This window comes from Rattus norvegicus, chromosome 10 (assembly GCF_036323735.1).
Source record: "Rattus norvegicus strain BN/NHsdMcwi chromosome 10, GRCr8, whole genome shotgun sequence".
Lineage (NCBI taxonomy): Eukaryota > Metazoa > Chordata > Mammalia > Rodentia > Muridae > Rattus > Rattus norvegicus.
The window spans coordinates 42,453,930-42,468,922 of NC_086028.1; the positions used below are offsets into that span (position 1 = coordinate 42,453,930).

General features: G+C 52.0%; 1 protein-coding gene across 5 annotated transcripts in view; it reads left to right on the plus strand.

Annotated features, from left to right (window-relative positions):
- Positions 1-14,158, plus strand: part of Galnt10 (polypeptide N-acetylgalactosaminyltransferase 10) — a 146,397-nt gene extending 132,239 nt beyond the window's left edge. For 2 of the 5 annotated variants that reach the window (XM_039085105.2, NM_130742.2), the window contains 5 exons: positions 4,905-5,012; positions 7,926-8,147; positions 9,011-9,127; positions 10,594-10,743; positions 11,243-14,158. In XM_039085105.2, the coding sequence (XP_038941033.1) occupies positions 4,905-5,012; positions 7,926-8,147; positions 9,011-9,127; positions 10,594-10,743; positions 11,243-11,401 (756 nt within the window). In that variant the 3' untranslated portion in view covers positions 11,402-14,158. Of the gene's footprint in view, positions 1-1,064; positions 1,456-1,932; positions 4,633-4,904; positions 5,013-7,925; positions 8,148-9,010; positions 9,128-10,593; positions 10,744-11,242 lie in introns of those variants that run through there. The other 3 variants (XM_039085106.2, XR_010055122.1, XM_039085107.2) reach the window with 3 other exon arrangements.
- The last annotated feature ends 835 nt before the right edge of the window (positions 14,159-14,993 follow it).

Here is a 14,993-nt window from a genome sequence, read left to right on the forward strand (position 1 = left end):
GAGCAGGAGGCTGCCGCAGCCCTTCACACATGTCGGACCTGTGAAGGCGATGCCTGTGTTACACCCACCTCATGGGAGCAAATAAATTTCAAACTACACAGTCTGCAGTGTTTGGGCCAGGGCCTGGCCCCAAGCCTACCTGCTCCAAAGTCTACATCATCATCATCATCATCATCATCATCATCATCATCATCATAAATGTATACATATATATCCATATCCTGTTGAGGGGGAAAAAGCAATTGAGGGGAAAACTAGCCTAAGAAAACCAGCTGCACTCACTCACTTGCCCTCACTTCTCAGGTTTTTACCTCTCCTGGAATCACTCTATTTTACTTGGTGATTCTTTGGGCTCTCAGTGAATAGAATGAGTAACAGTCTAGGTCGGGAGTAGCAAATAAGGGACAGGACATGTGGCTTAGTGGGTAAGAGCACCTACTGCTCTTGCAGAAGACTCGTTCAAATCGCAGCACACACATTGGGCAGCTTACAGCCCCCTCTAACTCCAGCTCCAAGGGATCAGACACCTCCTTATGGTCTCTGTGTCTACTCTGACATGCACAAATGCACACACACCCACATACATACAAAAAAATTTATTTGAGACAGGGTCTCTCTGTATGGTCCTGGCTGTTCTGAAACTCACTCTGCATGTAGACCAGGCTGGCCTCAAACTCAGAGATCCACCTGCTTCTGCCTCCTGCGTGCTGGGATTAAAGGCATGCACCACCACTGCCCATCTTACATAATTTCTTTAAACTAAAACACATATTTTTTAAAGAAGAAAAAGAAATAGCCTGTGAATCTCTCCCCAGACGCCTTTGGTAGGGGCCTCCTCAGTGGCTAGGCATCCTGAGGCTGCTCACTCTGTAGACTGAGAAGTGACATTGTGTGCTGTGGATGCAGGCTTTGTGAGCCGTAGCACAGAGGTCTTGTCTGTTGGCTCAGTCTCCCCGGCCGGTGCAATCTCACTTGGTAAAGGCTGCATTCCGTCAGTGTAGTGAAGTCATGGATCCAACCGCCAGGCACTGCCTCACGACACATTCTTCCGGGTTTGTCCCCAGAAACAGACCCGTCTGAAGAGCGGTGTTGCCAGGTACTCCACTGCAGTAGATCTAGGATCTGTCCGTGTCTGACTCATTGCTATATCCCAAACACCCGAAGATTTGCCTGGGAAGGACCGTGCTGCATGAAATCTGAGGCTGGAGATGTGTGGCCGGGATCAACTGTATCACCAGCCAGAGCCGCTTCCAGCCCCACAGTACCTCCTCCTCCAGAAGCTGCTTCTGTGGAGAAGAGCAGACAGGGAGTCATTCACAAAGGGGGTCTCTAAGCCCACAAGGTTTCCATTTTGTTCCTTATGTTCCTAAGACGCATCTAATGTGTCATCAGGCAGTCACAGCAGAATAAATGATGGGGGTTTTGTTTTTTGGGTTTTTTTTTTTATTCCTCCACTCAGTTTATTTACAAAAGACTCACTAATGAAGCCACACTGGAGACTGAGGAAGGGAGCTGGCTCGAATTCCATCTGATCCAATTATGCTGGGCACTCTCTGGGGAAAATGAGCCAGAATAATGAGTGGGCCTGGCCTCAGGGAGGGAGGCATTCATCTCTCAACTCACTCACTCTCCCCCTGCCCCTCCCCCTCTCCTTCTCCCTCTCCTTCCCTCCTGGCCAATGACAGCCCCCCTGTCCTGCCTATGTTCCAGGCCTAAGGCAGGCCTTGTCCAGCTGCCATGCTGTCTCTTTGAACACTGGTTCTGCCTCAGCTAGGGTTCAGCCCCTCCCTAGGGCCTCTCCCTTTGCCGAGACCCCATTCTTCATGGTGACAGAAATGACAATGGCCCGAGAGACGCAAGTACACTACCAGAAATTAGGATGGATCCGTCTGTGCCATTGGGCCTGACAGATTAATCCAGCTCTGATTCCAGACCAGGCCTGTTTCTCCTGACGGGAGAAGAGTGAACCCGCTCCAGGACTGAAGACTAAGCTGGGCGGTAGAGGGCTTGCCCAACAGCTGTGAGCCCCTGCCACAGAGGTAACGTGTTTATTCCATTCCACTGATGAATCGGTTGGCTACGGTGACACATACATGTAATACCAGCACTCGGGCTGAAGCAGGAAGGAGCTGGTGAGTCTCAGGCTGGTCCACACTACACAATAGCAGTTCCCTGTGTTGAAAGGAGGGAAGGACAGACGGACGGATGGAGCAAGGGGCTGGAGATGTAGCTCACTTGGTAGAACGGTTGCCCAGCATATGGGCTCTGAGTTCAATCCCCAGCATAAACTAACTTGGCGGTACAGAAAAATCAGGAGTTCAGGGTTAGCCTGGGCTACATGAGACTTAGCCTCACAATAAATCAGAGAAGTTGGAGTCTGAACACTGTCTAGAAGTCACTGATCTCTTCCTTCTCCTGCAGAGGTCTTTGCTTTGGAGTCTTCTGCTTGGAGCTTGGCCTCTCGTCAGTTCTAGAAGTGGACTAAGACTGGGCTCTGCAGCTCAGCCCACCATCACCCCAACCCCCACCACCCCACCCCACCCCATCCTGCTTCTCTTCTCTCTGTGCCCCCAACATTCCCTGGGACCAGTAACCCAGACCAAAACCAGTGTAATGTTTGTACAGGCCAGGCATGAAGGACTCATGGTTCCCCAGTCAGAACCCCCCCTCATCCAGGGCCAGTCACTCGTCTACCATGGCTCACTCTCCAGTGCTGTCTCCTGCAGCTCCCCAGCAGCCTATGGGAACCTGTGGGAAGCTCCTTGAGTGCTCTTGACCTGACAGTTGCCAATCTGTCCCAGGGCCAGCTGCAATTCTGGTCCTCCTGGAGCCAAAAGGGTGGTGTGATGGGGAGGAACTTAATTGCAGTGGCCTCAGTTTCCCTGTATGAAGCTGCATTGGCTGTAAAGGAGGCAAGGCCTGAAGGTGCAATGTGACTAGCTAAGGCCAGATCCAGGCCTGGGGCTTGGACCTACGGTGGCTGCTACAGTCCAGTACAACTCAGGATGCCAACCCGAGTCTCTGGCTTTCTGTCCCAGGAAGGGTCAGCCCCCCGTTTTGGGACCTAACCTTTCAGGTTGAGACATGTTTGCTAGTAGACAGAGGTGAGGGGGAGCATGATCGTGAAGCTGTCTGCTCCACTTCATCCAAGGCAAAAATAAAGGAAAGCTGCACCAGAGAAAGATGGGCTGGGCCCTTCTAGTTCAGACAATGACTGCTCTCCTGGCTAAGAAGGACATGAGACCCTTTCTCAAGACAAACAGATGGACCTGAGACCTCAGCCCCCAAGGCTGGGAAATAAAGCGACTATCCTGGCCATTGGCCCCAGGAGAAGTGAGTAGGGCACAGAGAGAAAGTGCTGACAGGCACAGATGCACAGGGAGATCTCAGCCGAGATGCATCTGTGCACATAATTATGTTGCATTTAATAGGAAAGCAGTGAAGAGAAGTGCTAGCCCCTGCTGGGAGCCAAGATGCCCCTTAGAGGTGTCAAGGCAGGGAGGCAGGGAGCTAGCAGAGCTCAGGGTCCAAGGAGTTCTCCAGACTGAGGGAAGAGCTATGGAGAGAGAGACCAGGACAAGAGGTGGGAGACAAGAGGGGGAAGACAACCTCAGGGACCCTTTTCATGCTGATGTCCTGTGCAAGGTGCATCTTGGGTAGTCCAAGTGGACTCAGTAGTCATCAGCAGGCTTAGCACAACGGGAATTTCCATTCTGAGTCAGCCACCTGCACCTCCATCCAGGGCTGGAATCCATGGAGAGAATCCAGCCAGGTCCTCTGTGAGTTTGGGACATCCTGGTCTCTGGGAACACCTTGGCTGCCTCAAGCCTTCCAGCAGAACAAGGTCACCCTGGTTCCTTCAGGCTGGTGGCTAGTGTGGCCAGGGATAAAGGAGCTGGACGTCCTGGCAAAAAGAAGGCTTTGGGTTTCATTTGTCCATTGCACGGTGGAAGGACTCTAAGCCAGCAGAGCTGGGGATAGCAAGGAGACGGATGCAAGTTGTCTCCACCGGCTTGGCACCACCTCTCAAAGGCAGAGGGTGGCCTGGCATCAAGCAAGCATAACTGCCTGGCAAAGTAAAGTGTGCTTGCCCATCAATCCCCGGCCAGGGGAGAGTGGCCATGACGGGAGGCTGGCAGCTGATCGATATCTCCTGCTATAAAAATGAAGTTCTTGGCTCAGCCTTGACATTAATCTAGCATCCGGAGCCCATTATCTTGAGACCAGTGTTCTGTTCCATTTACCAGCCGGGGTTTTCCTCTTCCCCACCGTCAGAATAGAACTACTTTGCCCAGACCACACCTCTGCTGACTGCATTCTGGAACAGCTCCCACCCTGGGAAATGGCAGAAAGGACATCCTGCATCTATCCTGACAGGAGGTAGAAAGACCCAAGACCCTTTGAGAGCCCCCAGTGAGTCCCAGCAAGGGCACTGCACAGAACTGGAGTCGTCCCCATGCCAGTCTCTCGATCCACAGGAGACGGAATGTGAAAACATGGTCTATGGTGTCCTGGAAGCAGCTGGGACCCCACACACCCAAAGCCACTGGGGCCTCAATTCTGGACTGTAGTGTCTGCTCGGGACTGCACCCACTGCGTTCCATGAGCAGAGCCAAATTGTAAAATTGAATGGTACGAAGACATCCTGTTTAGCCGCACCCTATCGAGAGCCTGTGCCTTCCCTTCCCTCACACCCCACTGGGCACCAGGCCTCCAACATCCATGGTCCAGCATCTGTGCCTACCCCCGGCACACTCTCTGGTCTCTTTTCCTTGCAGTATTTTTCAGGGCTGTTCTGAGTTCAGGACTTGTGAAGGCCATGCACGCAGGCCACGTGCTGGCATCTGAGGGCATGGGGACATAAGGATAGAGGTGTCACCTTCGTTTCCCCTTCTCCCCTACAGGTGTGGATGTGTGGGGGCCGCATGGAGGACATCCCCTGCTCCAGAGTGGGCCACATCTACAGGAAGTATGTGCCCTACAAGGTCCCTGCCGGAGTCAGCCTGGCCAGGGTAAGGTGGTGACTTACGAGGGGATTGGGAGCAGCATGGAGGCCTCCTGGGACCCCGGGCTGAGTGGTTGATAGATGATTTCCAAGTGAAATGCAGCCAAAATTTTCAATTTGTCCAGCACCAAAAAAAAAAAAAAAAAAAAAACTGTTTGACCCGAAAACTATATTGGGGGTTGGAATTAACTGCTGACTACAAGGGGTGATCGTTAGCAAAAGATGTGGGGAGTGTGGGATTTTTTTACTGGGGAAATAAATTTTATTGGAAAAATATGAATAAAAAATATGAATAAAGGGAACCTCAAAACTTAAGTGAAGGGAGTGCCCCTGAAAAGATACAGTGCTGTTTGGGGTGCTAGAGAGGCCAGAGTACAGCCACACACCCCAGAAAGAACCTTGGGGGGCCCTTCTGGTCTGAGTTCCCAGCTGTCCCTGTCAAAGAACCATTTTCCCAGCTTCAAATACCGCTGAGCCAGACGTGGTCTGGAAGGCAGGGCAGCAGAGCCCTCTAGTGGTGAACGTCTCCAATGACAGCCTCCAGGCCTGCTGCTCTGTGGCCATCCCCTTAACAGGGGAGCTGGCTTCCAGATAAGACCCACCAAGAGTTGGAAATCTTCCTAGATGCTGTTGGCCTTCCCTGAGGAATGCCAAACCGGAAGACAGAACCAGTCTTTTCATAAGCTAAAGGCTGCTACTCTTGGAGGCTACCAGGATCATGGGGACTGTGACCCCTGAGCAGGACCCCACTCCCCAATTGCATTCTTTCCCAAGCCAGAGATGACTACCAGGGTGTTAAAGGGCTGCAGTGCCACCACATAAGCCTGCCATGCAGCCAGACGCCCTGCAGAGTAAGGACACACTGACCTCCCTTCTGCCTGGGTTCTTAAAATGTGTTAAATAACTCAAACTCCAGCTCGGACCTGCTCAAGTCTGACAAGCGCCTGCATCTTTTGCCTAAACTCCGTGACTGTCCACACAGGTGTCGGCGGCTGCATCCCCGTCAACAGCTGGGGCTGGACAGTGCGTCTCCATGTCTCACCTGAATCCCGTTCAGGTGTTCAACATCCTTGGCCATCTGTCCTCCCTCAGACCCTGTGTCTGACATGAGCTAGCCCCTGTGGTCCATCCCACCTCTTCCCTGTAAGCCTGTCACCTGTACACGAGGTTCCCGCGCCCACCGAGACTGCAGCCCACTGCTATCCTTTAGTTCCAAGTCAAATGCAACATCTTTGCTCGTCCCGGCATTCCTGAATCTGAGACAAAGGGAGCTGAGAGTTCACTCAAGCTTCATAATCAAGATCCTGTCTCCAAAGACAAAACTAAGTCAGCTCACTGTTTTGGCAAGGAAGCTCAGAGGCTTCTAGGACACTTGCCTCCTAAGTGGCACATCTGCCTCTAGAATAAACAGTGGGTCTTACCGGGCAGGCCCATCACTGTAATTAAAGGCAACCCTGCAGCAGGGGGAGGGGCCAGGCCTTGATAGACAAAGGAGGAGATTCCCAGTGTTCTAGATTATTCCTGATGCGTGGGGTCCTGATGCCTTCCACTTCCACCTGACCCAGCATTTGCATGCTGCATCGGCACCCAGTGAAGTAAACTCTCTTTCCAGTGGGGTTGGTGGCAGCAAGGAAGCTTGGCTGTCTCTGGGATTTACCACAAGGTTCCTTCCCATGCATGGTCTCCCTGGTGTCACTGCCATGCCTCCCTAAGCTCCAGAGAAGGTGACTTTCTGCTTGGCTTAAGAGCTAAGAACAGTTTTCACAGTTTAAGCAATTGGAGGGGAATCTACGACACTTGAAAATCAAATGGCATTTGACATCATAAAGTTTTATTGGTGCCTGGCCCTGCTCCCTCATTTACATAGGCCCTGTCTGTTTTACAGCCCCCCTGCCTTGAGACCATCTGGTCCCCAGAACTCAGATCCCCACCAGAGAACACTAAAACATTTGTCCAGCCCCGCCATGCAGTCTGCTCCTAGAGCAGACCTTTACAGACAGGTGTGAATGACTGATTACACTTCAGAGGAAAACTCAGATTAACCTCACGGTAGAAGTCAAGCCCACCCAATTACATGGGTATCCTGAGGGAGGGGAAATCAGGTCCTAGCCATTGAAAGAAGCCTGGGTTTGAAGGAAGAGGTTTTCAAGCACCAGCTTGAGCTGGACCCTATAGACATGTGCTCTCAGTTCTGAGTGGAGTCTGTACAAGATTTTAACTCTCCTGTCTCCACATCGGTCTGCTCAGGGCTACCTCCCCCTGAGGTTACATCCAGTTGACACTGGTTGTTTTATAGTCGCCTGTCCTGAGGCTTCATAGTAAAACTTTCAAACCTCTAAGGATCATTAGAGATCCCATCTCTTGGTAGGATTAGACCTTCTGAGTGCAAATTATCCTTGTTGGAACTGTTGTTAAAAAATGACAGAAACCGGGCTGGAGAGATGGCTCAGTGGTTAAGGCACCGACTGCTCTTCCAGAGGTCCTGAGTTCAAATCCCAGCAACCACATGGTGTGGCTCACAACCATCTGTAATGGGATCCGGTGCCCTCTTCTGGTGTGTCTGAAGACAGCTACAGTGTCCTCATATACATAAAACAAGTAATAATCGTTTAAAAAAAGATACTCAAATTGGCTTTGAAGAGCAGGAGAGATGGCTTAAGGGTGTTCAGTGTGCAGGTATGAGGATCTGAGTCTGGATCCCAGGACCCACGTAAAAAGCCAGACCACAGACTCCTTGTGACCACAGCCAATCCAGGGAAAGACAGGATAACTGGGGTTTGCTGGTTACTATCCTAGCTCCAGGCTCAGTGAAAGACCCTGTCTCAAAAAATAAAATAAGGCACAGGGGCTGACGAGATAGCTCTGGGGTAGCCTGGGCTCCTCGGCAAGCTTGACCCTTGCAACCCTCTCTCAATTCCAGAACCTGAAGAGAGTGGCTGAGGTGTGGATGGATGAGTATGCAGAATACATCTACCAGCGCAGACCGGAATACCGCCACCTCTCAGCTGGAGACGTTGTGGCCCAGAAAAAACTCCGAGGCTCCCTCAACTGTAAGAGCTTCAAGTGGTTTATGACCAAAATTGCCTGGGACCTGCCCAAGTTCTACCCACCTGTGGAACCCCCGGCTGCGGCCTGGGGGGAGGTGAGTGTGAAGGAAGGGCTGGACACACAGTGGGAACGTGCCCAGGAAAGCCTAAATGCCACAGTCTGCTCTTCCCTCTCTCTCTTGGACCCTGTCCTGGTGGCGTTGTTTTTTGTGCCATCATGCAATTGAATGTTCTGAGTAGCTAAGCTGGGTCGGCCTCCATTTTTCCTTTTGACTATGAGACACTGCTGGATTTGGTTTGGTTTCTAATGTCCTTTGGCTTGCGATGCCGGAGACAGGAACTCCGGACCTTTCATGTTCTAAGCCATGCTCTTGGGTGAGTCACGCACACAGCCTGTGGTGCACGTTGGAAGGGAGACTAAGAGTATACAGGTCAGGTTCAGAACAGCTGAGTAAATAAATATTGTCTCTTGGTGATGTGTACGTCCTCAACAAATGCTCAGCCCAGAGCCCCAACCGGACCCCCAGCTTTCATGGCTGATGTATGGGCCAGGGCCACTCTCATTCTTTGGAGTGGGTTGGGGAGAACCCCCCACCTCCTTGTGCCATTCTCTTACCCGAAAGGATAATTCTACATGGACGGCAAAGATTTTGCATCCCTCCTGAATCTCTTCCCAAATACCATCCCTGGAACCTGTCCCCTTCAGGTCCTTTGAATTGGGGTCAAAACGGATCCTGGATCTGTTGGATGGAATGCTTACAGAGTGAGGCCAGAGAAGGACCTTGGCCTCTGGACTACTTCTTTCTCCCAGAGGACCTCCCAGCAGCTTGGGGCAAGCTCCTCATGGGCAGTTCGAAGTTCAGCCAGTCTTGGATTTCTGTCTTAGTCTCCCCGGCATCCAGCAGGGCCCAGTGGACTCCTTGAAGTGTCTCAGTGGCTGATCCTTTTTCTCCCTCAGATTCGCAATGTGGGCACAGGACTGTGCACAGACACGAAGCATGGCACATTAGGCTCCCCGCTGAGGCTTGAGACCTGCATTCGGGGCCGTGGGGAGGCTGCCTGGAACAGCATGCAGGTAAGGGCCACTTAAAGGGACTCTCAGGTCCCAGGTCAGTTGTCCATCAGAAGATGAATCTTGGAGCTTCCAGAGCACCAGGGAAGGGGGAAGGGGATTCATGCATATGACAGGTCCCACTCTCATGCCTGTGACCAATAGACAACTTTGGCTCATTTCCCTAAGTTTGTGTGTGTGTGTGTGTGTGTGTGTGTGTGTGTGTGTGTGTGTGTACACACGCACGCCCATGCATGCATGTGTCTGCTCTGGTTTCTGTTACTATAACTCAGTGCCGTGTACTGAGTACTTTATAAAGAAGGAAAGTTTATTATATACATGGTTCTTTAGATACAAGAGTGGGACACCTGCCTCTGGCCAGGTCTACTCTGCTTATACAGTCATAGTGCTGGCTAACGAGATGACCCAGCCAGTAAAGGTACTTGCTGCCTTACAAAGCTAAAAAAAAGATGAATTCAATCCCCAGAACTCAGGGTAGCGGGTGAGAACCAAATCCCTAACGTTGCCCCTGACCAACACATTCATGCTGTAGTACATGCAACACGCGCACACATACACACACATACATGCACACACACAGACACATACACACACACATGCACACACACATGCACACACACAGACACATACGCACATACATACACACACACATACACACATACACACACACACATACACACATATACACGGAATATTTTTAGAAATTTTTTTAATCAGGGTCTTACTATGTAGCCCTGGCTGTCATGTAACTTGCTGTGTAGACCAGATTGGCCTTGAACTCACAAAGATCCTCTTGCCTTTGCCTCCTGAATTCTAGAATTATCCAGCCTATAACAATAAGTTTAAACAAACAAAAACACCAGGAGAACAAAGGCTGGGGATGCAGCCCTCTACAGTGATTGCCTAACAGGCAGAGCCCTGGATTTAATCCTCAACACCACAGGACTAGTCATGGCGGTACAGGCCTATGGTGGGAGATCAGGGCCAGTCTGTGCTATGTGCGACCTTGTCTCAATGAATACGTAGCAGAGGCTCTCTCTTTTGGTGGGTTGGTGTAAATTCCTTTGAGGAGGTGGCTCTTCGTTTTTTTTTTTTTTTTAGGCCCTTCCACACCGATTTTCACAAGGGCTACGCTAACTTGCATTCCTCCCCAAGGCAGCAGAGCCCCTTGGCCTGAGTCCCCGCCAGTTCTCCATTGCAGTTTGTTTCCTTGTTCGTATGAATTACAGACACGCACACATGCACGCACGCGCGCGCGCGCACACACACACACAGTAAAGCATGAATAGTATTCACTGCCCGGGCTTCTAAGTACATGGGGAATCTTGAGCACCGTACCCTGCAAGCCCTGCTGGTGGAAACCAGTCTAACAGTAGACGCCATCTCAACATAATAACAATGTGATTAGCATGCAGGGAGGGGACACTGTCAGTGTTTACCACCCTCTAGCAGTGTCCCTGTGTATACAGGTCTTCACCTTCACCTGGCGGGAGGACATCCGGCCTGGAGACCCTCAACATACCAAGAAGTTCTGCTTCGACGCTGTTTCCCACACCAGCCCAGTCACCCTCTATGACTGCCACAGCATGAAGGGCAACCAGCTGTGGAAATACCGCAAGGTGGGGCGTGGTGCGGGGTGGGGGACCCAAGCACGTCCTTGCCAGGTTGTTGGTTTTAAGGGTTGCAGGGCCTCCTGCTTCGCCCTGCAGATCCTGTCCACTCGTCCTGCTCTGCCACTAATCTGGCCCTGAGAGAAAGGGCAGAAACCCAGATTCATGCATTGTAGAAAGGAAGCCAAGTGGGGGCGTGGCAGTGCACATCTTAAATGCCAGCGCTAGGGAGGAAGAGGCAGGCAGATCTCAGTGAGTTGGAGGCCAGCCTGGTCTACATAAAGCTCTAGGTCAGCCCTAGTTACACAGTGAGACCCTGAAACAAAAGGGGGGAGCATGCGCCCAGCCATTCCATACAGCAGGGTACTCTGGTTGGAAGCAGGCAGTACTGAAGGTCCCACCTAGCAGTAGCATTCATCATGAGGCAACAGGAGACGCTGGGCCTTGCTTTCTTGTTGCTGTCATGGCTGCTGTGTTCCCCTCTGCTGACACCCTTCCTGTTCTGTAGGACAAGACCCTGTACCACCCTGTTAGCGGCAGCTGCATGGACTGCAGCGAAAGTGACCACAGGATCTTCATGAACACCTGCAATCCCTCCTCCCTCACCCAGCAGTGGCTCTTTGAACATACCAACTCCACGGTCTTAGAAAATTTCAACCGAAACTGAGTCCTTAGACCTCCTTGACAAGCCCCTCAGGTTGCTGTGGCACTCATAGACCTTCCTCCTGTGGGAGAAGAGGCATCCGTGGGCACCAAGGTGCTGGGCCAAGTGGCTTGGGACAGAGGGTTCTTGAAGTACTTGCGTGGTGGGGCCATGGGGAGAAGAGACCACACGAACAGCTCTCCAAGAAGGTAGAGCCTGCTTACATAGTAGCAGAGTTCACCAGCCTGTCAGCATTGTCTCCTAAAGGTTAGGGTTGAACCAGAAAATCAGTCCTACGAGGTTGCCTAGCCCTTGGGCTACTGCCAGACAAGACAGTGCCCTAGAAGGAAAGGTGGTATTGGCCTTGGGACAGATTTTAAGCCTGTGTGCTAGCTACTGGCAAGGATGTCTGCCCGTGCTGAGGGGAGACTGCCAGTACTGCCCAGCTTCTATGTTGGTCCAGGGCACTGAGAGCCCACTGGGACCTCAGAGTGCTCTGTAGCTAGCGCTGGCCAGCAACCAGACAAGGAGCTTCTTTCTCTGCAGCCAAATGTAAGGGGTGTCTTCCCTGGCTCTCTGGGTATTTCAGATGCCCGTTCTAGTTACAGGGCTATCCGGGTACCAGGTTTTCGGGGCTGGTTCAGCTGGCTCAGTAGACCTCCAGACCAAACAGCTCCCAGCCAATGCTTCCAAAGCCCTTTCTCTGTGCTTTCCTTGGCAGCTCCCCTGCCTTGGAGAGGAACGGGTGCTGCGAGATGCTCACCTCCAGAGTTCCCCTGGGGGTGGCGGCTTCCCCCAGATAATGACCGTTGTGGTTCCAACCTCACAGAACCCTGGAGTTTCTGAAAAGTGCTGCAAACAAAGATGAGCCATGGCATGCGTGGGCACAGAGCGCAAGCATCCAGGTGTCAGGCAACCCCTCACCCGAGCGGAGGCAGTGGGACACCGGAAGCTTTGGTACAACCCAGTGCCCTGTGAGGAGTGAGGACGTCCCCTTTAACCCCATGTCTCAAATGAGAACTTACCCTCCAAGGATGTGGTTACTTGACCTTGTCATTTGCCAGTGAAGTAACTGAGATGTGGTCCTGGGGACAGAGCCCTGCCTTAGAGATGCTGGGATCAGGGTCATCCAGTCCTCAGGTCGGCCAGATGGCTGGTGTAGAGTCACCTCCATGCAACCCCTGCGCTGTCACAGCTCCCTTGTGGATTTCTAGTGTCCTTTTCCATATGAGCATTCTACCTGACAAATGACCAGCTGGGAAGGAGTCAGAGGGGGTGGGGGGTGAGCGTCTAGAATCCAGTGGGGACACGTGTTGCAGCCAAGGGGAGTCGAGTCCTCGGAGAGCAATGCGGCCTCATTTCAATAAAAACCGTGCCTTTTACAAAGAGAAAATGCAGTCGAGCAGCTGACTCCCTAAACTTGAACCACTTCTTAGTGCCTTGCTAGACAGACGGGTGGGGGGGGGGGGGCTTACGCAGGTCCTATGAGCAGACTGGGTGTCTTTATATCTGACTTCAAGCAGAAAGTGCTAGGCTTGGAGCAGAACTGAGACCCAGAGGCCCCCCACAGTAGGGAAACTGCCTATCTGTGCAGCCCTCCCTGAGACTGGACAGCTCTAGTAGCCTACAAGTTCTAGAGACCTGACAACCCTGTGGGTAGGAGGTGCTGATCCCCCCAGAAGTGCTCTGCCCGTCCCTCGCTATCAGGGGCGAGCTGTATTTCCAGGTGATGTTAAGCCGGTGGTTAAAGCAGATGCTGCCACAAGCCATCCCTGGCCTTGCTTGCCCCATTCATTTCCATTCTCATCTGGTTTGCCCCCTCCTCCAGTGGTCACTTCCTCTGAGCTCACCTCAGCATCTGTGACTGCTGGACTCTGACCTTAAAGCATAAGACTTGAGGAGGTGTGTCACAGGAAGGACCAGGCGGGCCTAGTGGCTGGCTACAGGTACTTCAATCCCCACCTTGTTTTGGCTTCAGGTGTGGAAACCCTTGTCCAGAAGAGTCAGGTTTCTACTCTGCACAGGCAGGAAGGCCTGTGGACACGCCACAGCCAAGCAACAAGCCAGGCAGCTGGCCTCTCTTCCTCCAAAGCTTTACTTCAAGGCTAAGACTGCAAAACAAAATGCGGTTAGAAAGTCACCTCCCAAATGTTCCAGAAACATTTTTGGAATGCAGTGTCCTTGCTACGAGGCCTTTGTGTGGCAAGCTGTCTTACCCTGTCCTGCCACCTGGAGTGTCTGGCTTTAAAAGCAGCCGGCAATGGTGGACCTTCAGTTGTGGCGGGAGCTGCTCTGATGGGCAAGCCTAGTGGATTCCCAGAGTCAGCACCACGACTCCCCTTCAGTCCTTCCTGTTACGCTTCTCCCTGCGTGTAGCCAAGAAGTGGTGGCGTGTTTAACTGAAGACAGGCAGTGGGAAAGGGACAAGGAGTGCAGTTCCACCCTGCATCCGGTCAACACTTGCTGCTGGTGCTTTCTACGACAAATCCTAGTCATATTTTGGTTTAAGGTTTTGATGCTGAATCAGGGCCCTGCTGCCCCCATTGGGTGAGAGTAATAGCTGTTTCGAGATCTTAACAGGTTCCACTCTGCTCTGACGGGAAGGCTGGGGTCCCCTGGGGTGGGGGGGCTGCAGGCAGGGAAGCTGGGCACTGAGACAGGGTTCTGTGGGGGAAGCCCAAGACCACCCACCTCTCCTGGAAGAGTGAGCTCTGTAAAAGATGACTTACCATGTTCAGTTGTGACTGTGATTGTTCAATAAATCTCCAGAGTTTCTCTAAAGTGGTGTCTGGCACGTCCCTCGTCACCTGCCTTTCTGTCGATGTCCTCAGAACACCGGGTGCCTGCCCAGTGTCCAGATGTCCAGCAGGGTACTGAACCAAGTCGAGCTGCTGCCGTTTCTAGAGGGGAAGGCAGACCAGAACAAGGATGATTGTTAAGTAAAAAGGACCGAGAAGGATAGCTAAGTCTTAGAAACTGTGGTGAAACCATCGGGAGACCCCCCCCCCCAGAGCTGAAAGGCCAAGCCAAGAAGAGGGCAGAGGGCAGCCCCTGCAAAGCCACAAGATAAAGGGGCTCGGGTCTGGAGGAGCACAAGGGCAAACTCCACACACAGCCTTCTAGATTAGAAGGTAGAGAATTCCAGAGGGCAAACAAACTGAGCTCCTCACCCATTAGCCACAAATAACTTGTGTACCAAAGTGTTTCTGGGCTGTTTAGCATCCGTGGAACCATGACTAAAACATCCTCAATGAGATCTGGCGCAGCTACTACCCTCATTAGGCCTCAGTTCACAGGGAAATGAGTAGTGCTTGAAACGTGTGCCTGAGCAGAAGTTAATGTTCCTGGTGCTGTCGCTAAGCAACCACCAGAGGGTGCTATAGCGCCATAGCTTGGAGATGGTCACGGACCAGGAATAAGGACTCAGGCCCAAAATGCAGGTTGGAAGAAATAGAATGACAGTATTCTTTTTTTTTTTTTTTTTCTTTTTTTTTTCGGAGCTGGGGACCGAACCCAGGGCCTTGTGCTTGCTAGGCAAGCGCTCTACCGCTGAGCTAAATCCCCAACCCCGAATGACAGTATTCTTAAAGGTACACACTTGGAGTGAGAGATGCCC